The 22,960-nt window shown below is 37.5% G+C and overlaps 1 protein-coding gene across 2 annotated transcripts; it reads right to left on the bottom strand.

Annotated features, from left to right (window-relative positions):
- On the bottom strand, positions 1-11,270 carry LOC115965325 (probable alpha-mannosidase At5g13980). 2 transcript variants are annotated; one of them, XM_031084515.1, is made up of 29 exons: positions 11,044-11,270; positions 10,522-10,605; positions 10,107-10,195; positions 9,515-9,689; positions 9,177-9,296; positions 8,978-9,070; positions 8,821-8,892; positions 8,332-8,445; positions 7,745-7,845; positions 7,559-7,652; positions 7,293-7,460; positions 7,125-7,211; positions 6,833-6,898; positions 6,661-6,717; positions 5,675-5,894; positions 5,440-5,576; positions 5,220-5,285; positions 5,026-5,085; positions 4,873-4,944; positions 3,567-3,614; positions 3,338-3,457; positions 3,085-3,150; positions 1,728-1,840; positions 1,503-1,587; positions 1,301-1,411; positions 1,129-1,224; positions 843-890; positions 599-667; positions 1-509 (listed from the first exon to the last, which is right to left on the bottom strand). In XM_031084515.1, the coding sequence occupies exons 1-29, from the start codon at positions 11,260-11,262 to the stop codon at positions 306-308; spliced, it is 3,054 nt and encodes a 1,017-aa protein (XP_030940375.1). In that variant the 5' UTR covers positions 11,263-11,270; the 3' UTR covers positions 1-305. The 2 variants fall into 2 exon arrangements, with proteins under 2 accessions (XP_030940375.1, XP_030940377.1); XM_031084517.1 differs by lacking the exon at positions 7,125-7,211.
- Between the last annotated feature and the right edge of the window lie 11,690 nt (positions 11,271-22,960).

Here is a 22,960-nt window from a genome sequence, read left to right as displayed (position 1 = left end):
TTGAGAATGAGTAAAAGCATAATGCATTATTGCTTACATTAATATTTGTGTACATTTTTTTTTGAAGAACGGATGCAAAGAAAATGATGATATGGCCACAGAAGTGGCTCAACAAACTAAAAATTCACTCCATAATTATTATTAGGGTTTAAACTAGTTTAGAATTAAAAAACCGGTTTCTGTCCAGTTCGGTCCTAAACTCTTATTCTCTCATTCTGTCTCTGAGGTCTCTCACTGTTAGCTTTCACTCTCTCACGGTCTCACCTCCTCACTCTCACTGCCAAGGCCCACAGCGCCACCTTTCATTAGTAACTGAACTCAATGATGAAGGTGCGGATTTCCATAGGAGCAAGGTTCACCACTAACTTTGCTGGATCGATAGGTCCTCCCCTCACCACCTTGGGCTCTTCTTCTTCAGAAGACCCTTCTACTTTCCAAACTAGCCTCTTCCTTTCCATTTCTGTTCTTTCTTGGTTAGCAGATAAACTCGTTTCCGTTATCTTCTTTATCTGAAAAACATGCAAAAAACACGCCCTTTAACAAAATATAATTGAACACTCAATAATAACGATGCCATGCAAGCAATTATTGCTTTTACCTTCTTATTTGGGAAAACTTTTTTCAGTTCTACACTTGTCATAACTGAAAGATCCTTGTCTTCTCCAACCTTGCATTTGTAACAAATAAAATAAAATTAGAATTTCTAAGTGAGCTTACCTGATCATTTGGTCAGGAGATATATTCTCATGAGAGACAAGGGCTTGATTAACATTTTAAAGTAGGAAAACTCCAAGTGGATGATACTAAACTTAACAGGCATGAAAAAGAAAGAAATCAGAAACCTCGTAAAGGTGTGCCAAACGAAAAAGAGCTTTTCCATCTTCCAGTTCCTGCAGAGTTCAACAAAAGGAACAAAGCTTAACTTGGAAACAGAATAATTATACAAATGAAAAGATCAAACTATGTGTGATAACAATTTCAATTAGAGTACTGAGTTTGACTCCATTAAGGTAGTAGATACATTTTCTCAACAATTGGTGTTCTTCACATTCCTATCTCTTCTCCAACAACTCAGGACAAAAGGATCAAATGAATGGTAGTTAATTAACAAGGATAAAAGATATAAACCTGGAGGGTTATTATTGCAACATTTTCAGGCAAATTGTAGGAGGGGGCCATCCCATGAAAGGTTGGCAAATGTAACTTTGTCCAATCATGTCCATCCTGCAAAAATATAATGAACGTTTTGTGAGTTACAGATCTACCGGATGGCGAACTATGCTTCAAGTTCTTCTCTCACCTGCTCTGTGAAGGCTACAAGAAGTGGAGAGTATATCTCCTGACCAAATGATCGACGCCATTTTGCACCCTCTCCTAAAGGATCAATTCTAAGATAATACTTTCCTAGGACCTGAAAAAGTATGTTATTAAGCAAACCACTTGTGAACATCATGGTCTTTCTGAAACTTAAAAGACCTTAGGGTCAGTTAGTATGCTCTTACAGTTAGTCCTGTGCAAGTGTTAGAAATGCAAACTGTCTCATTTAGTTGCTCTATAACACCTCTTGAATCATCTTGAACCAACCTCCTAGACAATAGGGAAAATCTGATGTTATTTACTGGAAATCTCTTAATATAAGGCAATAATTATCATGGTAAGCATCTCAAATAGACACGCAATTAAAGATCATGTAGAAAAAGCAGAACGATGGAAAGGGAAGTATAGACCTGTGAAGCATCAGTTCTAGTTGCCCATCCCTAATGCTGGATCCCCCCACAGATCGATCCACTAAGACAGAGAGCTCAGTACTGTTGTCTTTAATGTAAATTCCAAGATTAATCTGAAAGGAAAATAAGGTGGACTGTGTGATTTGATGCCTAAATTGACTGAAACTATTATACATTTCGAATTTCAGAATGATGTTTAGATGATTATAGAGAGCAGTCACAAAACTGGTTTTGCTGTACGAGTGTAAGAATAAGTGTTAAGCAAAATGCAAAAGAAACTAGAAAGCTATGCGATTAACTCTTGTTTGAGTGGCTCTGACGTGGACCCAACAAAGAATTGGACCAATTTCAAAATCTATAAACCATTTGGTCGTCAGTTCAAAGGACCCTTAATTACTAACTACTTGCTACATATTGGTGGGGGACACCAAATACAAGGTTGGTTGTTTTTCTTGTTTGTTTCCCCACATGTGCTGCATCACATGTGCCAGGGGATCAGTTGGGTGATGACAAATCCTTTGACAAATCATGCAGAAAAAGAAATGAAAAAAACAGAGTGGATAAATCTCTGGGAATATCATTTGTTCATAGCATTTATGATCATTCAGTAGATCACACCAGGTTGCACACAGCACTATCATTTGCAACTCGTGCATGTCTATAGGGAAATCACTGGAATCAAATTTAACTTATCAAATGATAATAATAAAGAATAAATGGGACTTCATCCCCTCCAAAGAACAAGGTGAAGGATGAGGTTGCAGGTAGCAAATTCATAAAGTGTGTGCGTGTAACTTCAGAATAGAAAAGAAAAGAGTCCTTTAGGTGATGGAAGGCAATATAGACATGAAATTGCATCAATGTCACAAAATGAACACTGTCAACATACTGATATCTAATTATCACCGCTTGGTATATGTTATTGTAATTTCTGTTCTGAAATTACATAATAAGCATCCCCCCCCCCCCCCAATTTTTTAATAACTATCGGAGTACCAACCATGAAATGATGAAAAGGGATAATAGTTTATAATTAAATAGAATGGCCAAACCCTTGGACAATAAAATCCATTGGTTCCAGTTATGACTATTAGAGATATTAATCTATATTCAATGTAACTTTATACTGCACATCATAAGGATTACAATATAGTTAGCCTAGGATTAATCTCTCTCTCTATATACCCTTTATAGGATCATTGTAACACAACAATTTAAGAGAGTAAAATTGTAGCCACTGAGGGTTTTTCGTTGTGGACCTTGCTAATTCTTTTTATGATCTCTATTTCTCTAAATTCTCTCTCAATCTCAATCCCAGCATCAACTCTCAAATGAAAATTGACAAAGAAAAACTTACGGGGTAATAATTTCCTGCAATAGGTTCATTCACTTCCAGGTCCCAATCTTTTCTATAATCTCGAATCTGCAAAACAACTCGCAAGGTAACATACAACTGCACATTAGACGTACATGTTTCTTGCAACATCCATACATTGAATAATATTACTGAAAAAAACATCTAGCCATGGTCAATATCTACATTATAAAGACACTACTTGAAGATTTTTATATTACAAAAGAATAATATACTTATGCAAGCAAAAACATACCCTCTCAATAAAATCACGCCCACTAGAATCAGTATAGAACATTTTGTTGTTTTTCAGCGTTGTTGTAATCTGAGTTACAATCTCTTTGCCAATTCCATCATCAATAGGTATAGGCCCAACCTGAAAATAAGATTATTTTTTACTAAGCTGCTCCAACATAAAAAAAAATATAACTTTTCATTGGTAGTATAAAAAACATGTTCACTTTGGGATAAAAGCAATTACTTACCATGAACTCAACTTCCACATGCTCTTTTCCCTTGTATACTCTGGTGATCTATAAATTGTGCAACCATTAATTACTTGTGAGATCAATGATGAAAAATCCTACATATCTTTTATTCCACATTTGTATTGTATATATTGTAAGAATTACATTCAAGGGTAGCATATAAATGGTCATAAGATCCTAGTATTCTTGTACTTTTTCAATTTTCAAAGTACCATGTTATCAAGTCTTGGCAAAGAAACAACTGGAACTGATAAATTGAGAGGGAAGGGGGTTGGAAGGAGAGTTTTGGATTGATTACCAATATTTTTAATAGTATTTCCTTGACTTTAATCCCAAGGGACAACACAATTAGTTAGAGACCATGCCTCATGAAACAAAAATCACTAGTTTTAATTTCTTCATCCCTTGGGGCATTAAGTGACCCAGGACAAGTAGGAACAATACAACTGGAAAATAAAGATAGAGAACCTAGGAGTCAACATCTAGGCTTGCTTAGAGTCAGCACCAAGTGGAAGAAAACCTTTAGGAGTTAGTACGTAGGGTTGGCTAGAGTTGGCGTGAGACCATGGAGACAATGTCAATCAAATTTTTGTTCATCAAGATAATACCCTCAAATTCATTCATGAATAAGAATTCAAGGGCTAAAAGCAAGCGCTCTAGCTGCTTCACCAGCTTCTTATTAGGGCAGTTATAGGAGTGCATTACTTTGCTGTTTTAGGCTACTAAACCCTAATCCTAACTGACATATGGAAACTCTAAATATATTTCATGGGAAAACCCAATTATTGAATTACAAAAATACCCTAGTCTTTAAATAAAAATACTATTAACCTAATTAAATACTAGGGCCTAAAATAAAATATACAATTGATTTACAAATAGGAATAAAAATAAATTAAAAGAACTATTTGTTTGTACTTCCCACATCACTAAGTCATCCAAAAAATAAGTATTTTAATTCACCTTCCATTTATTATTGAAATTTCTTTACTTGTCTCATTGCATATGCTGCGAAGATAAAGCTACATACCTTGTAAGCATATCACGATAATAATTATTTTATCTTCTGTTTTCTCAAATAAATTTTACCACCCCTTTTGGTTTACATTTTGAGGGAACATAAATTTTGAGTTATTTTATGCCACAATACCATCTACACACTTTTTTTATTATCTTTCAAGGGTGTATTAGCTTTTTTATTCATTAAAACAGTTTTTCCAAGTATATTATTCTGATGCTGCAATAGATGAAGGAAAGCATTAAACAGTGACAAGTTTATTATTTGTCTCTTAGGATAAACCACCTGATATATCCATGAGTTGATCCTCTGATGTACTTCATCCAATAATGGTCCCCGAAAAACAGTAAAAGGAGCCTGAAATTTCAAAACTCCATAATTTCTTATTCCATGTAACAAATTTGCTCAAGTTAAGTATTTCCAAAGAATGCCAGTTACCTTGTTATCAGATTTGATGGAATGTGTACCATTTGGCCGAAAGATATATGCTCCAGAGGCCTTCACCAAAAAAAAATGTTTCTTTGTAAAATCTACCATATATAACTCAAATTAATAACAAGTGGATAAGAGTAATAACTGATTAAGGTTTGGAAAACATGACCGTAGAGATTTTTAGAGAAGTTTTGTTTTACCTGAGGATCCATGCTCCCATCATTTCCAGGGTAATAGCTATATGATTGCTGTACAGATGCTTTGACCTTTAAAAATACCAAATTAGATGCAATATATATATATATATATATAATTTAATCTCATAAAGTAAATAAAGGACCTGCTAGCAAAAATGTAGAATTAATAAAAGGATAAGTAATTCTAACACTCCATTACAGAGGCAGGTGCCAAATAACATACCAAACTTTTGCTGTTAATGTATTGTGCAAGTTTTCCTTGATTTCCAGAATAAATAAGTTTCAATTTTCCTGGGCCTACTTTTATTGTATCATTTTTTCTGCTTTCTGACTTGTACTCTTGTCTCACAGAAGTAGCATCTGCAAGTATAAAGTGGGAGAAAATAACACAAATCTGCAACAATTGTAGTTTCTCCGCGTTGCATGACTAATTTTAGACAGAAAATCAAATGGTAAACCTGCCCATTTGGAACTTGAGACAATGTAAGTGCTGAAACCAAGAGGTGGTACAGTTGCTGAAAATGCGAGCCAATAATTAGGTGCTGTTTTTGGAGATTTACCCAGATATGCCTTAACATGGTACTTCCTTACTGTCACTGAGACATTAAGTAGAGGTAGGAGCTGTGATTCAACCTCTTTTCCACTAGAATCCCAAACAGCCACATTTTCATTGATAACCTCTAGCAAGTTGAATAATTTGAGGAAATAAATGAAGAATCAAAGAGAGATCACGTTTCAATAGGACATGATGGAAAATTACTGGAAAGAGAATAATTTAACTACATCCAGTCAAGCCCAAATCCCAACTAATTTGGGCAGCCTACTTGGATCCTATTATGCAAAATGTTTCTATTTAGGGCATTGTTCCCATTTACCTCTACAGCCGAGCATTCCAATCTAAAAACTTAAGCTATTAAGTAAAGAGGCGCAGTTAGTAAATTCATGACTCATAACTAAGCACACACCTATCATTATTAGACTCCCTATGGACATTTTTTGTAAATCAATATATTCAGTTTTCAATACCTAAAACTTTCATCACATCTTATGAACATAGATCCTGATTTGCAGTACCACATTTGCAATTTCAATAGCTATGATTAGTGGAAAGAGAGTGAAAAATAAATGGTTAACATCTTTTCTCTTAATTTTATGCATACATGTATTTTAAAGGCTCATGCTAAAAAACATTCATGCATGCACTGAAGCATACTTAAGTAGCAAATAAAACCATACACATTAAGTTCAGGCACTCATGCATAAAAACATACTCATGCGGCTCATAGATTCCACATTGTCCATCTTTTGGGGGGGGGGGGGAGCAGGAAGCTGGAGATCCTTGAGGCCTCAAAGGAAATAGGAAATGAAAGCTGATAATTTGTTTATTAATACAAGAATAGGGATAATGATCACAACATGCAACAGATAAAAGAAAAATACTCACGGGAATTCTTATAACATCCTCTCTTCTCCATCCTAGAGGATTGTAGACAACAATCACCTAGAAAAGTAAATAAATCAGGAAGTAATCAGTCTTAAATGGAATGAAATTCTTATTTTCCTAATGATTGCATAAACACTCCAACTATAAAATGTCATTAAAGAATTCTTCTCACCAGGTTTTTCCCATTTGACAGATCAACTTCTGATGGAGGACAATAACTTATATTCAGAAGTGGACACTGAATTAAAAAGGGGACAAGAATAGGGAAACAAATAATGATAAATCAGCATACTGAGGATTTGAAGTACACAATTATTTAAACCATCACTCCAAAGTTTCAACAACTCGAGCCAATACAAATAGTTACATTACAATAACAAACTAAAAAGTTTAATGTTAGCAGGATCATCTAGATATGAAGTAAATACTACCAACTAGTATGGAACAGAGTTATTATTATTTGCCTGTTGAAACTTAGTCTGCGGACGCCAACCAGTTTTTGATGTCAAGTTTGCAACACAGGCAAGTGATGCTGCAACCACGTCCTCTGTCTGCAAGACATGATATTTCGGATATTTGATGCAAAGCATAAGGAATGCAACTACAAGAAGCACTGACAGATCAAGCCTTACCTCCTTGTAACCTATTGAAAGTCTTTTTGCATAATCATCCGCCACATGCTGCATCTCTGTACCACTAACTGCATCATGATGTTGAACAATTGCTAAAGCATCAGCCAAATAGTCTGTATTGGGCCCTGATTTATTCCTCCCCTTAAAAAATTCCAATTGCCTTGCTGCCTGTTTTTATACCAAAGCAGACCAAAAGGAGGGGAAAACCCTTGTATGAGCCTAAATAATTCTTACTGGCATAAAATAATATAGCTACAAGAGTTTACCAAATAGTAGGCACTCATCATTCTAACATAGCCTTTGAGGGCAGGCCTACTAGTAAAATATCCAGTCCAGTAAGCATGTTCACGGTCTGCATATCTGATAAATTTCATTTACCAACTTATAAATATGGGTAAGCTGATAGGAATAGTTGCCTGTAAGTAATTTTGAGTTTCAAAATTTGAACTCACGGAAAGTAGTCATCAGTCTTGATCGGCCAGGACTCTTTTGCTGCATGTTTCGCGTCAGTATATATTGATGGGGTTGAGTAGAGGGCATTAACACGCCCATCCTACAAGCATCAATACCATTACTTCATTCATATGTAAAACCAAAATATCTTGTCATATAATCAAGGGCAATTGACTTCAAACTGAATAAGAAAATGCAAGAGGAAACTCGTCTCTGTCTCTTAATGATGTAGACAAGAAATAGGACAATGAAGATTGTTAAAACCAGCAGCATATGACATTTTAATCTTCTATCAGCCCCTAGGACATATGCTCATGCATATTTTGTGGTGGAATTTAATAACAGGATCATAAGTATTTTGTAATGGCCAATGGGAGGCCACATTTCTAGGCCAACAATAGATTGTGAAGGAGTTCTTGGGACCAAAATTTGTTTTTCTTTTCCCTTTCCAAATGGCTAGGCAATTTAAAACTTTAATATAAACGGCGCTAGAACAGCCAAATTGAAAGAACAGAATAAGCAATATGAGAACAAAATTATTAAATTTATTAAGAAAACATTTGTAATGATTCTGAAGAGGACTAACTTGATTGACATAATGAAGAAACTTGTCCATTTGCCGAAACCATGTATGTGCATATTGGTAATTGAAATCTTTTCCCATGGTCCACATGATATGATTTGTGCGAGTAATGTTAGCCTGAAAAACTCAAATGAAGTATTTTCTATTAGCCACAACAAATTTGAACTCTTTCTTGCAGAAAAATTATCAGCAGCAATGGCACAAAGGAGATGAATTCAAAATCTCACAAAATGTGTTCCTCCTTCAAATTCAAATTTCATTACACACACACACCCCAACACATTAAATTTGATATGTTAACCTAGGTCACATTTAAGAATATCTATTGCAGATTAAAAAAAAAAGTTAGAGAATGTCTAGAAACTGATGGCATAGTTATGCACCTTCATTTATATCATAAAAAGACATGTAGAAGAGATTTGTCTTAAATACAAGTTATAGTAAAAACAGCACCCAAAAGCGCAGCACACAATACAATACCAACCATCTTACTTGTGATACTGCAGCAGCTACAAACTCGTTGATGCGCTGAGGGACATTATAGTCAAAAAAATTGATGTCATCCTGCAAGTCAAAAGCACAATATAAATACAGTTAGCACACAAACAATGATCTACAGCCTGTCTGCAACTCCTGACTAAGGACTCACCTGAATAATAAGCGAATTAGTGGAATCATCATTCACTTCAAAGTAGAAATTACTGGTAGTTTCATAATTATCTGGAAATGCCCCAGCAAAAATCTACAGAAAGTCGAAAACACAATGAGTTAAGGTCCCTCTATATTCAGCTCCAGAACATAGTATGAACTTTGAAGCAAAAAAAATTAAAAAAACAAACAAGACTCACTCGTGCAGATGAACCAAGACTCTTAGAGCCCCGCCAGATAACCTCGAGACTTTTCTCATTTTCCCTTTTAGCTCGGTCTTGGTAGTCAATACGTGCAAAGAAAAGAGAGTCAAACCCAACCTACATCAACAAAAGGGCCTCCCCACAATAAGGTGGTTGCAAATGAATGTAGGAGAGTGAGAGGCTTCTGTTGTTTAATCTGCTTCTAGTATAAGGTTCAAATTGTGCTCCCCCCCCCCCCCCCCCCCCCAAACCCCAAAATCTAAATCTTTTGGGATTAGTGGTAATTTATTATGATGGATGATAAAAGTATACAAATATTATAACCTAAGTCATACCTCCGCCCCTAACAAGTAAGCCTGCACTGCAGAATGTCCAAATGTATCAATTTGCCAGCCAATTCTCGGAGTTACATTGAATTCTTCTTTGATAAATCGGTGCCCAAGAGTTGTTTGGTCAATCATGTCAATGTAATGTGCAGTAGCCTCATCATGCATGCACATACCTCCATTTCTGCAACACAAAAACGAAGGATTGACTATCCACATGAAAAGAAAAAAACTAAATTAAATGTTATATTAACAAAACAGAAAAGAATCTCCAAAACCTCTAAGACAAACGAGTAACACGACCATAATACTATTTCTTTTTTCCCATTTCCCAATGTAAAATACTTTGATTCTAGAAGATAAAAAATTGTAAAAATTCATTAGGAAAGAATATTGGTTTAATGATTAATTCATTCTTTTTAGAAAAACTGGTAATTGATCCTAGTGTCAAAACAGATGGTCACAAATTTAACCTATCCCCACTCTGCCTCTAATATAAGAAAAGGTTTAAAAATCCCCTGAGGAGAGTGTTAGAACTTCGAATACTGATTAAATTCACCATTTCCTAGTATTGCATACAAGTGGTAATTCATCACATTACATTAACTCCAGCTGACCAGAGCTGACTAACTGCTTGACTATACTTTGGACCTCCACGCTCTGGTCTCTCCACCATCGCTGGAAAAATGCCTGTAATATCAGCACAAAGAAACAGTCTCATAAATTCCAATCATAAAAAATGAACTTGAAACTTTCTCTGGTAGTTGAAAAACATAAAAAATGTGAAAGAAATCAACTTTTGATTCCTTAAAGTCATATAATCATATATTGGTCTGATTTCCCAACACGTGAAAAACTCAGACCATTTAAGCCAAGTGGCCACATTAGGCAGCATCACGTGTAGAAAGAAAATTTTAATTACCATATATCCTTTTTTTTTTTTTTTTCTTTCTTCAAATTTTGTTATATGAGCAACCAATTAAAAGAAGCATTAAACTAAGAAATGTATTAATTGCCTGTTCAATAAAGATGAACTTGCGATTCTTGTCAGCCAACAAAGCCGGAACTATAGAATCCAGCACATCTTGAACGGACCCTCTCTGCACAAATCAACATTGACCATGTAAACCAGGAATGAAAATATATATATCCTAGACATACTATATATTGAATAAAAATCTTCAATCAAATTCTCCGTGTTCCATATTATGTTCCACCAATCGCAACCTGTAATGTGTTCCTTATAAAGTAAACCGAATTTTAAAATGGAAAAATATTAAATACATGACAAGCAATAATTGATGAAGCATAAATTGTAACATTAAGAGTGGAACAGAGGAATGTTATTACTGCATAAATTTATAAAGTGTCAATTTTTTTTTATTAATTGCTATAACAAGAAGTGGGAGATTTGAACTTGATTGCCACTGCACTACAAAGCTCTCGGCATGAAGTGTCAATTTTCAAACACAAAAAAAAGAAGTAAAATTGTGATTTTTATTTAGTATTAACAAAAGAAGCAGAGATACGGAAGGTACTTTAATGGAGTTGTTGGAACCAACGTAATACTGATCAATGGTCTTCAACCATCCGACATCATCGTGGGAGTGAGCGACAAAATGAACATTGAGCTTCCCAGGAACAATGGTCGATGTTGTATTGTACTTTACATACTTGGACTCTGCGCATTGGAAAACAAAAGCGCTCAGTACTACTCCTAAGAAGAAAACCAATGACCACGCTGATGGAAACGCCATGGATATGTTATTGCATTTGCAAGGGTGAGAATAAGATCATCGAGACTTTGAATATATATAGAAGGGATATTTATGAGAACAAATTAAAGTTTGTGTTAATTTGTGTCTTTTTGCTTTGCGTGGAGTCGAGGCGTCTGACTTTTTCAAGTCTCTCCGTGAGAAAGCTTAGTTGGAAGTCTTAGTTCTTTACGATGATGCCTCGAGAGTCTTAGTCTATGAGGCTGCAAACTTTGCAAATGCAATTGCAGTCAGCAAGCTCGTACAGTTTGAGTCTCGTGAGGGGCATTGTGTGTGAGACTGTTCAATCCTCATTGAGAAAGACGTTATTAACATTGACCAAGCGGTTTGGTCAACTATAGTCTATAGAGTGAAATACAAGTTGACACTGTAGTCCATGAATGAATAGTTCACTCGTCTTCTAAATCATAGCTTAAAGCTAGTTTTTTTTTTTTTTTTTTTTTTTTTTTTGGGTACTTGTATAGGGAATAAATAATTATTTTGTAATTATAATATAATGTAAAAAAAAATTTCTAAAATTTTGTTGAAGATAATTTGTTTTTCCAAAAAATTAAATACTAATTGTCTTTTAAATTGATTCTTTTTGTAAGTTGCATTTTCAAGTTTAGCTCAAAAATTCTTTTTTTTTTTTTTTCCTAATTTTTGGGTTGAAAAGTATTAAATTTTATTATATTTGAGATAAACTCTTTAATTTTGAGTTACTTTAAAAAAAATAGACATTAGAAATTAGAAATATGAGCCCTAAAAATGCAATAAAAATGATAATTATTCAAAAATCATATTTGGTCCACGTTGGTCCTATTCTGTCCAATCTGTCCTCTTTGATCCACTTCAGTTATATTATATCTACTTTTGTCTTAGTCGGTCCACATTGGTCCTATTCTGTCCACTTCAGTCCTATTCAGTTTACATTGGTTATGTTCAGTCCATTCTGTCTACCTTGGTCCTATTCAGTCGACATTGTACCTATTCGGTCCATTACATCCACTTTGGTTCTAATCTATCTATTCGTTCTTATTCGGTCCACATTTGGTCCACTCTGTCCTATTCGGTCAACCTTGTTCTAGGGGTAGCAAATGGGCGGATTGGGTTATTAATGGATTGGATGTATAATTACCCATTTATCTATTTATAATCCATTTATATATAAATTAATTATTCATTACCAACCCAACCCATTTAATTAGTAACCCACCCATTTAACCCAATATGACTCAAATACCTCTAAAACTACTTGAATACCTTCTTGACCTCTAAAATTACCAAAATACCCTTAAATACCTAAAATGATACAAATACCCCTACACATCCAAAATTATCCCTAAAATCTCTAAAATGAGCAAAATACTCATGAAACCTCTAAAATGACCAAAATACTCCCGATATCTCTAAAATCACCATATATGCTTAAAAACCACTAAAATGACCAAAATACCTCCAAAATCTCTAAAATAACCAAAATACCCCCTAAAACCCAAAAAATGACCAAAATACCCCCGAAACCTAAAAATTACCAAAATACCCCCGAAACTCAAAAAATGACCAAAATACTCCCAAAACCCAAAAATGACCAGAATACCCATAAAACCAAAAAATGGTCAAAATACTTCCAAAACCCAAAAAATGACCAAAATACCCCTGAAACCCTAAAAAAATGACCAAATACCCCTGAAACCCAAAAAAAATTATCAAAATATCACCGAAACCTAAAAATAACCAAAATATTTCCAAAACCCAAAAAATGACCAAAATACCCTTGAAACCTAAAAATGACCAAAATACTCCCGAAACCTAAATATGACCAAAATACTTCCAAAACCCAAAAATGACCAAAGTACTCCCGAAACCCAAAAAATTATCAAAATACCCCTAAAACCAAAAAATGAACAAAATACTTCCGAAACCTAAAAATGACCAAAATACCCCTGAAACTCAAAAAATGACCAAAATACCCCCGAAACCCAAAAATGACCAAAATACCCTCAAAACCTAAAAACGACCAAAATACCCCCGAAACCTAAAAATGACCAAAATACCCCCCAAAATCTAAAAAATGACCAAAATACCACCGAAACTCAAAAAATACCAAAATACCCCAGAAACCCAAGAAATGACCACAATTCCCTCAAAACCTAAAAATGACCAAAATATCCTCGAAACCTAAAAAATTACCAAAATACTTCTGAACCCTAGAAATTTACCGAAATAACCAAAAAATCAAAAAATTATTGAAATAACCCTAAAACTAAAAGATGACAGAAATGCCCTTGTAACCTAAAAAATCACTAAAATACCCTTAGAATCTAAAAGATGATCAAAATAACCCCGAAACCTAAAAAATTACCGAAATTACCTCGAAACCTAAAAAATTACTGAAATTCCCTCAAAACCTATAAAATGACTGAAAGACTCTTAGAACCTTTAATTTGTCAAAAATACCCTAAACCTCTATTTCGGTAATTATAGATGTTTCAGGTGTATTTTGGTCATCTTACATGTTTAGTGGTATTTTGGTCATAATTTGGGTTTCAGGGGTTTTTATTGATCATTTTTTTTAGGTTTTGGGGTTATTTTGGTCACTTTTTAGGTTTTGGGGGTATTTCAATAATTTTTTAGGTTTTAAGGTAGTTTGGTAATTTTTTTAGGTTTCGAGAGTATTTCAGTTATTTTTTAGGTTTTGGAGGTATTTCGGTCATTTTTTAGGTTCATTTTTTAGGTTTAGGGAGTATTTTGGTAATTTTTTAGGTTTAGGGTGTATTTTGGTAATTGTTAGGTTTTTGGGGTATTTCAATCATTTTTTTAGGTTTTTGGGATATTTTGGTCATTGTTTTAGGTTTTGGGGTTATTTTAGTCATATTTTAGGTCTTGGGGTATTTCGATCATTTTTTAGGTTTCAGGGTATTTTGGTAATTTTTTAGGTTTCAGGGGTATTTCAATCATTTTTTAGGTTTAAGGGGTATTTTGGTCATTTTTTGGGTTTTTGGGATATTTTGGACATTCTAGAGGTTCTGGGGGGTATTTTGCTCATTTTAGAGATTTTGGAGGTATTTTGGTCATTTTGTGGGTTTTGGGGGTATTTTGGTCATTTTGTGGCTTTTTGGGGTATTTTGGACATTTTTTGGGTTTTGGGCGTATTTTGGTCAATTTTTGGGTTTTGGGGGTATTTTGGTAATTTTAAGGTTTTGGGGGGTGTAAGGACACGATTCGTAACGAACCGTAGCGGTGTGGGGTTCGCACGTAAAAAGGCCCAAAACAATATCATTTGTAGAGCGTGGGTTTAAAAGGCTAGACCTTGATCGCCAGGCGGTGGGTTTTTCGTGGTATTCGTACATGCCTAGGTTATCTTCACCCATGGAGTCTTTCTCCTGGAGGTGGGCTGGGAGGCTCTGGTTTTTGGCCTTTTTTTCCCAGTCCCTTCTTTAGGTTACTTATTTTTCCTTTTATATTTGCCTGCGTTCATTGTCCTTCGTCCACGTATAGGGTCAACCTTTCCAAGATTGATACTTGTCCCATCAGCCCATATTCAAAGTCGTTGGGGGTGGTTGTAAAAGCCAAAGAATGCGGCTCTGTCAGGTTCAGAGCATTGAATGGCAGTAAGGGCAGCTTTCCCTGGATATTTTAGATCTTTCTTCCAAGTTTCAGCCCTATACCGTTTTTACCCCTCTTTCAGGGGGGATTTTGGGTCTGCCGAGGACTAAACTGCCCTCGGCGGTATCCAAAGGCTATCTTGTCGAGCTTGGGCCATAGCCCTCCTTGGCTTGGGCCTTCGGATTCTCCCCGGCGGTATCCATAGGCTATCTTGTCGAGCTTGGGCCATAGCCCTCCTTGGCTTGGGCCTTTGGATTCTCCCCGGGTAGATGGGCCTGGCCCATAAATCGTTTGGGCCCCACAATAGCCCCTCAAAACCCAGCTGTCCAACCTCTTGGTTAGAAATGGGGTTTTGGTAATGCCGAGCTTTTATGATGGCTCCTTTAATTCGGCCCTTCATTAATGCTGGCGGCTTTCCGTCTGTCCAAGAAATATACTGATCTACGAGGCGTTTTTTGATTTTACTCCTGACGCGTTCTCGTCGTTTGATTATTCAAAACACGCTTTTAATGACTTCCCTTTACGAGACTCATTTACATTTGACGGTTCATCTGACGAGGCGGAGAAAAGGAACGGACACCTCTTCGTTTTCAGATTCTTTTGGAAACCTGAACGAATTCAATACTTTCTGTTTTGCCCTTCCTATAAGAAGACAAGTAGGAGGCTATCACTTTCGTGCAGAGACCCTTTTATTTTTCTGAGATTTGAAACCCTTTGCCTCCCTAAGCGTTTACTTAACCCAGTAGTTATACACTAAATCACAGTACATTCACCATAACAAATGATGAAGAAACCACACCCCTCCTCAAAGCGTCATGTTCTAATAAAGCTCGAAATGGCTCGGTCAGGGTAAGGATGGCGGAGGCTTAAGATTCGTCTTACCTTTCTTTCAGCCAAAATCCGAAGCAGGGACTCGTCACGTCAAACTTTCGGCGTGACTGAGTCGAGAACACCCATCATCAGTACCAACCGCGCTCTCATGAGCATACCTAATATGGCTCCAGTGTGTTGGGAGTCAGGATCGAGGCAGGGACTAAGTGCCCCTGCTTCTTCCTCTCTTCGTTCACTGGCGCCCCCTTTTGCCTCCCTTTCTTAGTCTTCCCAGCACCAGTTCCATCCTGGTGCTTTTCTTTCTCCCTCTTTTACTCATTTTTCTTTCTTTTCATCTCTTCTCTCTTCTTCTCCTCCTTCTTTACTCATGTCCTCCATCTTCTTCATTCATCTCCTCCATCTTCTTCTTCCTTCTCCTTCATCTTTTTCCAAAGAAGGTTCTTCTTTCGATATGAACAATTCTGAGGCAGAAATTGAAGAGACTTTGAAGACGAGTTTAAAAGATACCCGGCTGTTTACTTATCTGTACTGCGAATGTTAGTGTTGCTTCGGCAGCTCACCTTTTGTATAAGCTTGTTTGAGCCCTTCTTTGTACGTTGTAATAATTTTTTCATATTAATAAAAATTGTTGTTATTTTACTTCGCATGTTCTGTCTCTATGTTTTTCCAAATTTGCAAACGCTGCTCAGCACGATAATATAGCATTTGAATCGATGACAACTAAGGCCAAAATGCTTGCTAATAAAAAGAAGTCACCATAACTTTAACAGAATTGCTTGAACTAGCAATGCGTACCTATGAATAACGGTAATTGCCCGAAACAATGCCGAGATTAGAACTGGATGCTCTATGCGGTGTAGGAAGTAATCGTTCGAAGACATATCGCCCGCAAAAATGAACAGCCCCCTTAGGCTACCGAATAGTGGAGTGCCCCACCATCATTCTAACACTTTTATTGGCCTTAACATTTTACAGTATCTGAGTCGGGGACTCTTCCCATCCGAGCAGTTATAAAACTCGTAATTTTTCTTTTTTGTACTTGGTTTCCCCATAGGCTTGGGTCCGAGGACCATGCAATGCCTTGGTTCTGTCCAAAATTTGTAATTTTTCTTTTTTGTACTTGGTTTCCCCATAGGCTTGGGTCCGAGGACCATGCAATGCCTTGGTTCTGTCCAAAATTTGTAATTTTTCTTTTTTGTATAGGCTTCCGAGGACCATGCAATTCTGTCCAAAACATAGGGTTTCCCCATAGGCTTGGGTCCGAGGACCATGCAATACCTTGGTTCTGTCCAAAACTTGTAATTTTTCTTTTTTGTACTTGGTTTCCCCATAGGCTTGGGTCCGAGGACCATGCAATGCCTTGATTCTGTCCAAAATTTGTAATTTTTCTTTTTTGTACTTGGTTTCCCCATAGGCTTGGGTCCGAGGACCATGCAATGCCTTGGTTCTGTCCAAAATTTGTAATTTTTCTTTTTTTGTACTTGGTTTCCCCATAGGCTTGGGTCCGAGGACCATGCAATGCCTTGGTTCTGTCCAAAACTTGTAATTTTTCTTTTTTGTACTTGGTTTCCCCATAGGCTTGGGTCCGAGGACCATGCAATGCCTTGGTTCTGTTCAAAACTTGTAATTTTTCTTTTTTGTACTTGGTTTCCCCATAGGCTTGGGTCCGAGGACCATGCAATGCCTTGGTTCTGTCCCTGGGCCCCCATGCAGAACGGGCCTGGGCCGCGAGTTTACTAGGCCCACAAATCAAGCGGTATTTCCGTAGTATTTGGTCACGCGGTACTTTTTGGCGTCCCAGTGTTCGAGGTGCGCCTTCACGAGACTCCTTTAATCTCATGGTTGCAGATGGCGTGGGAAATCGAGCCGGAGACATTTTGTCTGTAGCGTTCCTTGGGACGCTGCGTGAATTAAATGCCACCACCTTATCTTTTTAAATAAATAGGAGAGAAAGTTGCCTTACCTACGCGCAAATCCTTCAGTTTCTTCCCTTAGTGTATCATGTTTGAGGCGAGGGTTGGGGAAAAGGAACTCTATCCGCCACGGAGGCGCCGTGTCCTCCTGAGACCCAAAGTAGTGAGGCACGGGCAAAGGAGGCGTAAATTAAAGGGAACATTCCGTTTCGACGGAGGGGAAAGGGCGTTTCTCCCCCTTTTAGTCAAAATCCAAAGCAGGTTCTGTTCATGCCAGAATTTTGGTGTGTCAGAAGAAAGATTCTCCGCCATCAGCGCCTCTGCCTTGTTGCAGGCAAATTTTTGGTGAAGGCTCCTCAACTTCCGGCTCCCTGCACGTTTCCTTCAGCGGTGTGAGGCTCAAGTTGGGTTCTTTTGCTGCCTGAGTTATGGGCGTGCAAAAGCATTGAGGAGGAATAAGGTCTCGAAGAAGTAGCCAACCTCTCCTCCGTGCTACCTCCTCGGCTTTATCTTCATTTTCTTGTATTTTTCTTTACTTACGTAGTTAGCTTTAATGTAAGCTTGTTTCAGCTTTTCATTGTACACTGTACTGTTCCTTTGTCTTAATAAAAGATGTGTTTTTTTCTTTATACATACTTTTCTTCTCTGCAACAACTATTTGGCGCATGAATATTAAATGTAAGCTTGCCCTTAATGATATTCCGGGCAGAAAAATGCCTTAACACAGATTCCTACTGGTTTAAACTCACAAATATTATCAAGTATAACAAGGGTAATCCTCAATAAATTAAACTCTTGGAACTAACCGGGATAACCGCCGAGTGCTGCACAATGCATGCTAGACCACTGTCCGAGAGCGATAAACTCTAAATAATTCGTTCGAGAGGGTAGCCGAGTAGCGAAGGACCTTGATTGTGCTTTTGGGTAGTATATTGCACCGTATCGCATCAACCCCTTTGGTACTGGGGATCCGAAGGTAAACCGGGGAATCCGTGCAATTAAGGGATTAACCCAACTGTTAACGAGGAGTTCTCTTCGGGTGGATTTTGAGGTTTATGTACCATAGTTCTTTTTTTAAATAGTTGGTTTCCCCATAGGCTTGGGTCCGAGGACCATACAAGGCCTTGGTTCTGTCCAAAACCTAGTTTTCCACATCCAGGTAGTTGGTTTTCCCATAGGCTTGAGTCCGAGGACTATGCAATACCTTGGTTCTGTCCAAAACCTAATTTTCCTCATCCAAGTAGTTGGTTTCCCCATAGGCTTGAGTCCGTGGACCATGCAATACCTTGGTTCTGTCCGAAACCTAGTTTTCCTCATCCAGGTAGTTGGTTTTCCCATAGGCTTGAGTCCGAGGACTATACAATGCCTTGGTTCTGTCCAAAACTAGTGTTTTTCCTTGAGTCCATGCAATGCCTTGGTTCTGTCCAAAACCTAGTTTTCCTCATCCAGGTAGTTGGTTTTCCCATAGGCTTGAGTCCGAGGACTATGCAATGCCTTGGTTCTGTCCCTAGTGCCTAGTCCGTTTCTGTCCAAAACCTAGTTTTCCTCATCCAGGTAGTTGGTTTCCCCATAGGCTTGAGTCCGAGGACTATGCAATGCCTTGGTTCTGTCCAAAACCTAGTTTTCCACATCCAGGTAGTTGGTTTCCCCATAGGCTTGAGTCCGTGGACTATGCAATGCCTTGGTTCTGTCCAAAACCTAGTTTTCCTCATCCAGGTAGTTGGTTTCCCCATAGGCTTGAGTCCGAGGACTATGCAATGCCTTGGTTCTGTCCAAAACCTAGTTTCCTCATCCAGGTAGTTGGTTTCCCCATAGGCTTGAGTCCGAGGGACTATGCAATGCCTTGGTTCTGTCCAAAACCTAGTTTTCCTCATCCAGTAGTTGGTTTCCCATAGGCTTGAGTCCGAGGACTATGCAATGCCTTGGTTCTGTCCAAAACCTAGTTTTCCTCATCCAGGTAGTTGGTTTTCCCATAAGCTTGAGTCCGAGGACTATGCAATGCCTTGGTTCTGTCCAAAACCTAGTTTTCCTCATCCAGGTAGTTGGTTTTCCCATAGGCTTGAGTCCGAGGACCATGCAATGCCTTGGTTCTGTCCAAAACCTAGTTTTCTCTTCGTGTGGGATCTTGGCTTTAGGGGAGTTAGCTCCTCAGCCAAGCCCCTAGAGTTTATCCATACGATTAACGCTACCAAGTGCCTAGTTTGCTCTTTACGGGGGACCTTGGCTTTAAGGGAGTTAGCTCCTCAGCCAAGCCCCTAGTCAAGAAACGTAGCCCCTAGCAGAACTTTATACTAGAACTCTATAACCAACGGTTAGAAATAACAAAGAAACTCTATCGACCCACCGCCTATGCCAACACACAAGCCTTTCCCACAGACGGCGCCAATTGTAAGGACACGATTCGTAACGAACCGTAGCGGTGTGGGGTTCGCACGTAAAAAGGCCCAAAACAATATCATTTGTAGAGCGTGGGTTTAAAAGGCTAGGCCTTGATCGCCAGGCGGTGGGTTTTTCGTGGTATTCGTACGTGCCTAGGTTATCTTCACCCATGGAGTCTTTCTCCTGGAGGTAAGCTGGGAGGCTCTGGTTTTTGGCCTTTTTTTCCCAGTCCCTTCTTTAGGTTACTTATTTTTCCTTTTATATTTGCCTGCGTTCATTGTCCTTCGTCCACGTATAGGGTCAACCTTTCCAAGATTGATACTTGTCCCATCAGCCCATATTCAAAGTCGTTGGGGGTGGTTGTAAAAGCCAAAGAATGCGGCTCTGTCAGGTTCAGAGTATTGAATGGCAGTAAGGGCAGCTTTCCCTGGATATTTTAGATCTTTCTTCCAAGTTTCAGCCCTATACCGTTTTTACCCCTCTTTGAGGGGGGACTTTGGGTCTGCCGAGGACTGAACTGCCCTCGGCGGTATCCAAAGGCTATCTTGCCGAGCTTGGGCCATAGCCCTCCTTGGCTTGGGCCTTCGAATTCTCCCCGGCGGTATCCATAGGCTATCTTGTCGAGCTTGGGCCATAGCCCTCCTTGGCTTGGGCCTTTGGATTCTCCCCGGGTAGATGGGCCTGGCCCATAAATCGTTTGGGCCCCACAGGGGGTATTTTGGTCATTTTTTGGGTTTCAGGGGTATTTTGGTCGTTTTTTAGGTTTTGTGGGTATTTTGGTCATTTTTAGGTTTCGGGGGTATTTTGGTCATTTTTTGGTAATTTTTAGGTTTTGAGGGTATTTTAGTAATTTTTAGGTTTTGGAGGTATTTTGGTCATTTTTTGGTAATTTTTAGGTTTTGGGGGTATTTTGTTCATTTTTTAGGTTTTGGGGGTATTTTGGTAATTTTTAGGTTTCGGGGGTATTTTGGTCATTTTTTGGGTTTCAGGGGGTATTTTGGTCATTTTTTTGGTATTGGCAGTATTTTGATAATTGTTAGGTTTTTGGGGTATTTTGGTCATTTTCTTAGGTTTCGGGGGTATTTTGGTCATTTTTTGGGTTTTGGAGTTATTTTGGTAATTTTTTGGATTTTGGGAGTATTTTGGTCATTTATTAGGTTTCAAGGGTATTTTGGTCATTTTCTAGAAATTTAGATTTTATGTTGTTTATTTAAATTTTAGATGGGTTTAGTGGGTATTAGTGGATTTATCCATTTAGACCCATCTAATTAAATAACCAAATGCGTCTTTACCCATTTAACCCAAATATTCAAATGGGTTGTGTAAGGACTCAATTTGTAACAATCCCAAATTCGTATAAAGTTCGAAGGTTAAAAACCCAAACAATAAATTTGTAGAGAGTGGGCTAAAAGACTAGGCCTTGGTGAACGGACAGCCGTTAGTCATGGTGTTCAAGATGATCGCACAGAGGTGAACTGTGCTTACCCAAGAAGACTTTCTCCTCGGCACGGCCTGGGTGGCTCTGGTTCTTGGCCCTCGTCCCCCCTCTTTCTGGACTGCTTCCTCTTCCTTTTATACTAGCTTTTCCTCCCTCTCGAACGTCCACGTGTAGGTTTAGTTTTATAGGGCTGATACTTGTCCCATCAGCCCATATCCAAAGTAGTTGGGGGTGGTTGTAAAAGCCGAAAAGTATGGCTCTGTCTAGCGCAAAGTACTTAATTGCAATAAGGGCAGCCTTTCCCTGGCTATTTTGTCACCACACTGTTCCGGGGTCCTTTCCCCATTAATGCTGTCAGGACGTTTGTTGGCGCATTCAATGCGGAGGTGACAATTTTTCCTTGAACCGCTCCTACACTGTACCCCCGTGCATGTCCTACTGTACTCGCCCTTTCTTCTAAGAGCGCTTTGGGATGCCGAGGACAGGATCGTCCTCGGCTATATCTCTAGGCCATTTGGACTTTCGTTGCATGTCCTCAGCAACGTATCTCCTCGGCGTGGGCCTTAGGCCCTAATGTAAAGTAGGCCAAAATCACAAATTCTCTGGCCCCACAGGTTGGGTTAAGACTTATCCAAATAAGGTGGGTAATGGGTGGGTTCATGGATATGGGTAAAAATTAACACCCTTACCTTGTTCCCATTCAGTCCTATTTTGTCCATTCAGTCAACTTCTTTCCATCTGGTCCAATTCGGTACATTTTCGTGCACTTACTTTTTATTTTGAATATTCTTCTTTTATATTTTATTTTATAAATTTGCTATTCTCTCTAAAAAAAAAAAGGTGATTCTTCTATCTCTTTCTCTAGACTTTTTAACTCTTTTTTACAACTCTACTTTAGGTTGATTTTTTTTTTATTTTTAATATCTATACTTGGGGTTGTTAGTTTTAGTGTTGCGTTTTTTGAGTTCCCTATCACAAGTCCTCTCTCTCTTTCTCTCTTCCTCTTATAGCTTTGGTTTGATATTTTTTTGAGTTAATCCTTCTTTAGTTTGAAAGTGAGAATTTGAGTTTATATCAAAACTAATCTATATGGCTATGTATTTGAATGTGCTTATTAATTATTTGAGTAATATTAATTGCAATTATGTGATAAATTTTGATTATCATGATAATCTCTTTAAGAAAATGAGAAATTTGAATAATAAATTTAAAATTTAAAAAATTTAGCTCTACCAAAAGAAATTAGAAAAATATAATGCATAATAACAATAGTTAATTAGAAAAAAAATTGACTACTTCAAAAAAGAATAATATCAATCAAAAATACCAAAAATTATAAAATTATATATTTGTAAAAATAAAATAAATTGTTTAATTTTTAGGAAAAAAATTATCTACAATAAAAGTTAGAAAATAGATTATATATTATACCACATCTCAAAATAATTATATATTCTCACATATCACGTGAGTCAGTAACAAGTTTTTTTTTTTTTTTTTTAATTTCTGGGCAACCAAAAACAAAAATCAA

This window comes from Quercus lobata, chromosome 10, assembly GCF_001633185.2.
Source record: "Quercus lobata isolate SW786 chromosome 10, ValleyOak3.0 Primary Assembly, whole genome shotgun sequence".
NCBI lineage: Eukaryota > Viridiplantae > Streptophyta > Magnoliopsida > Fagales > Fagaceae > Quercus > Quercus lobata.
This window is presented reverse-complemented; position numbering and strand designations above follow the sequence as displayed.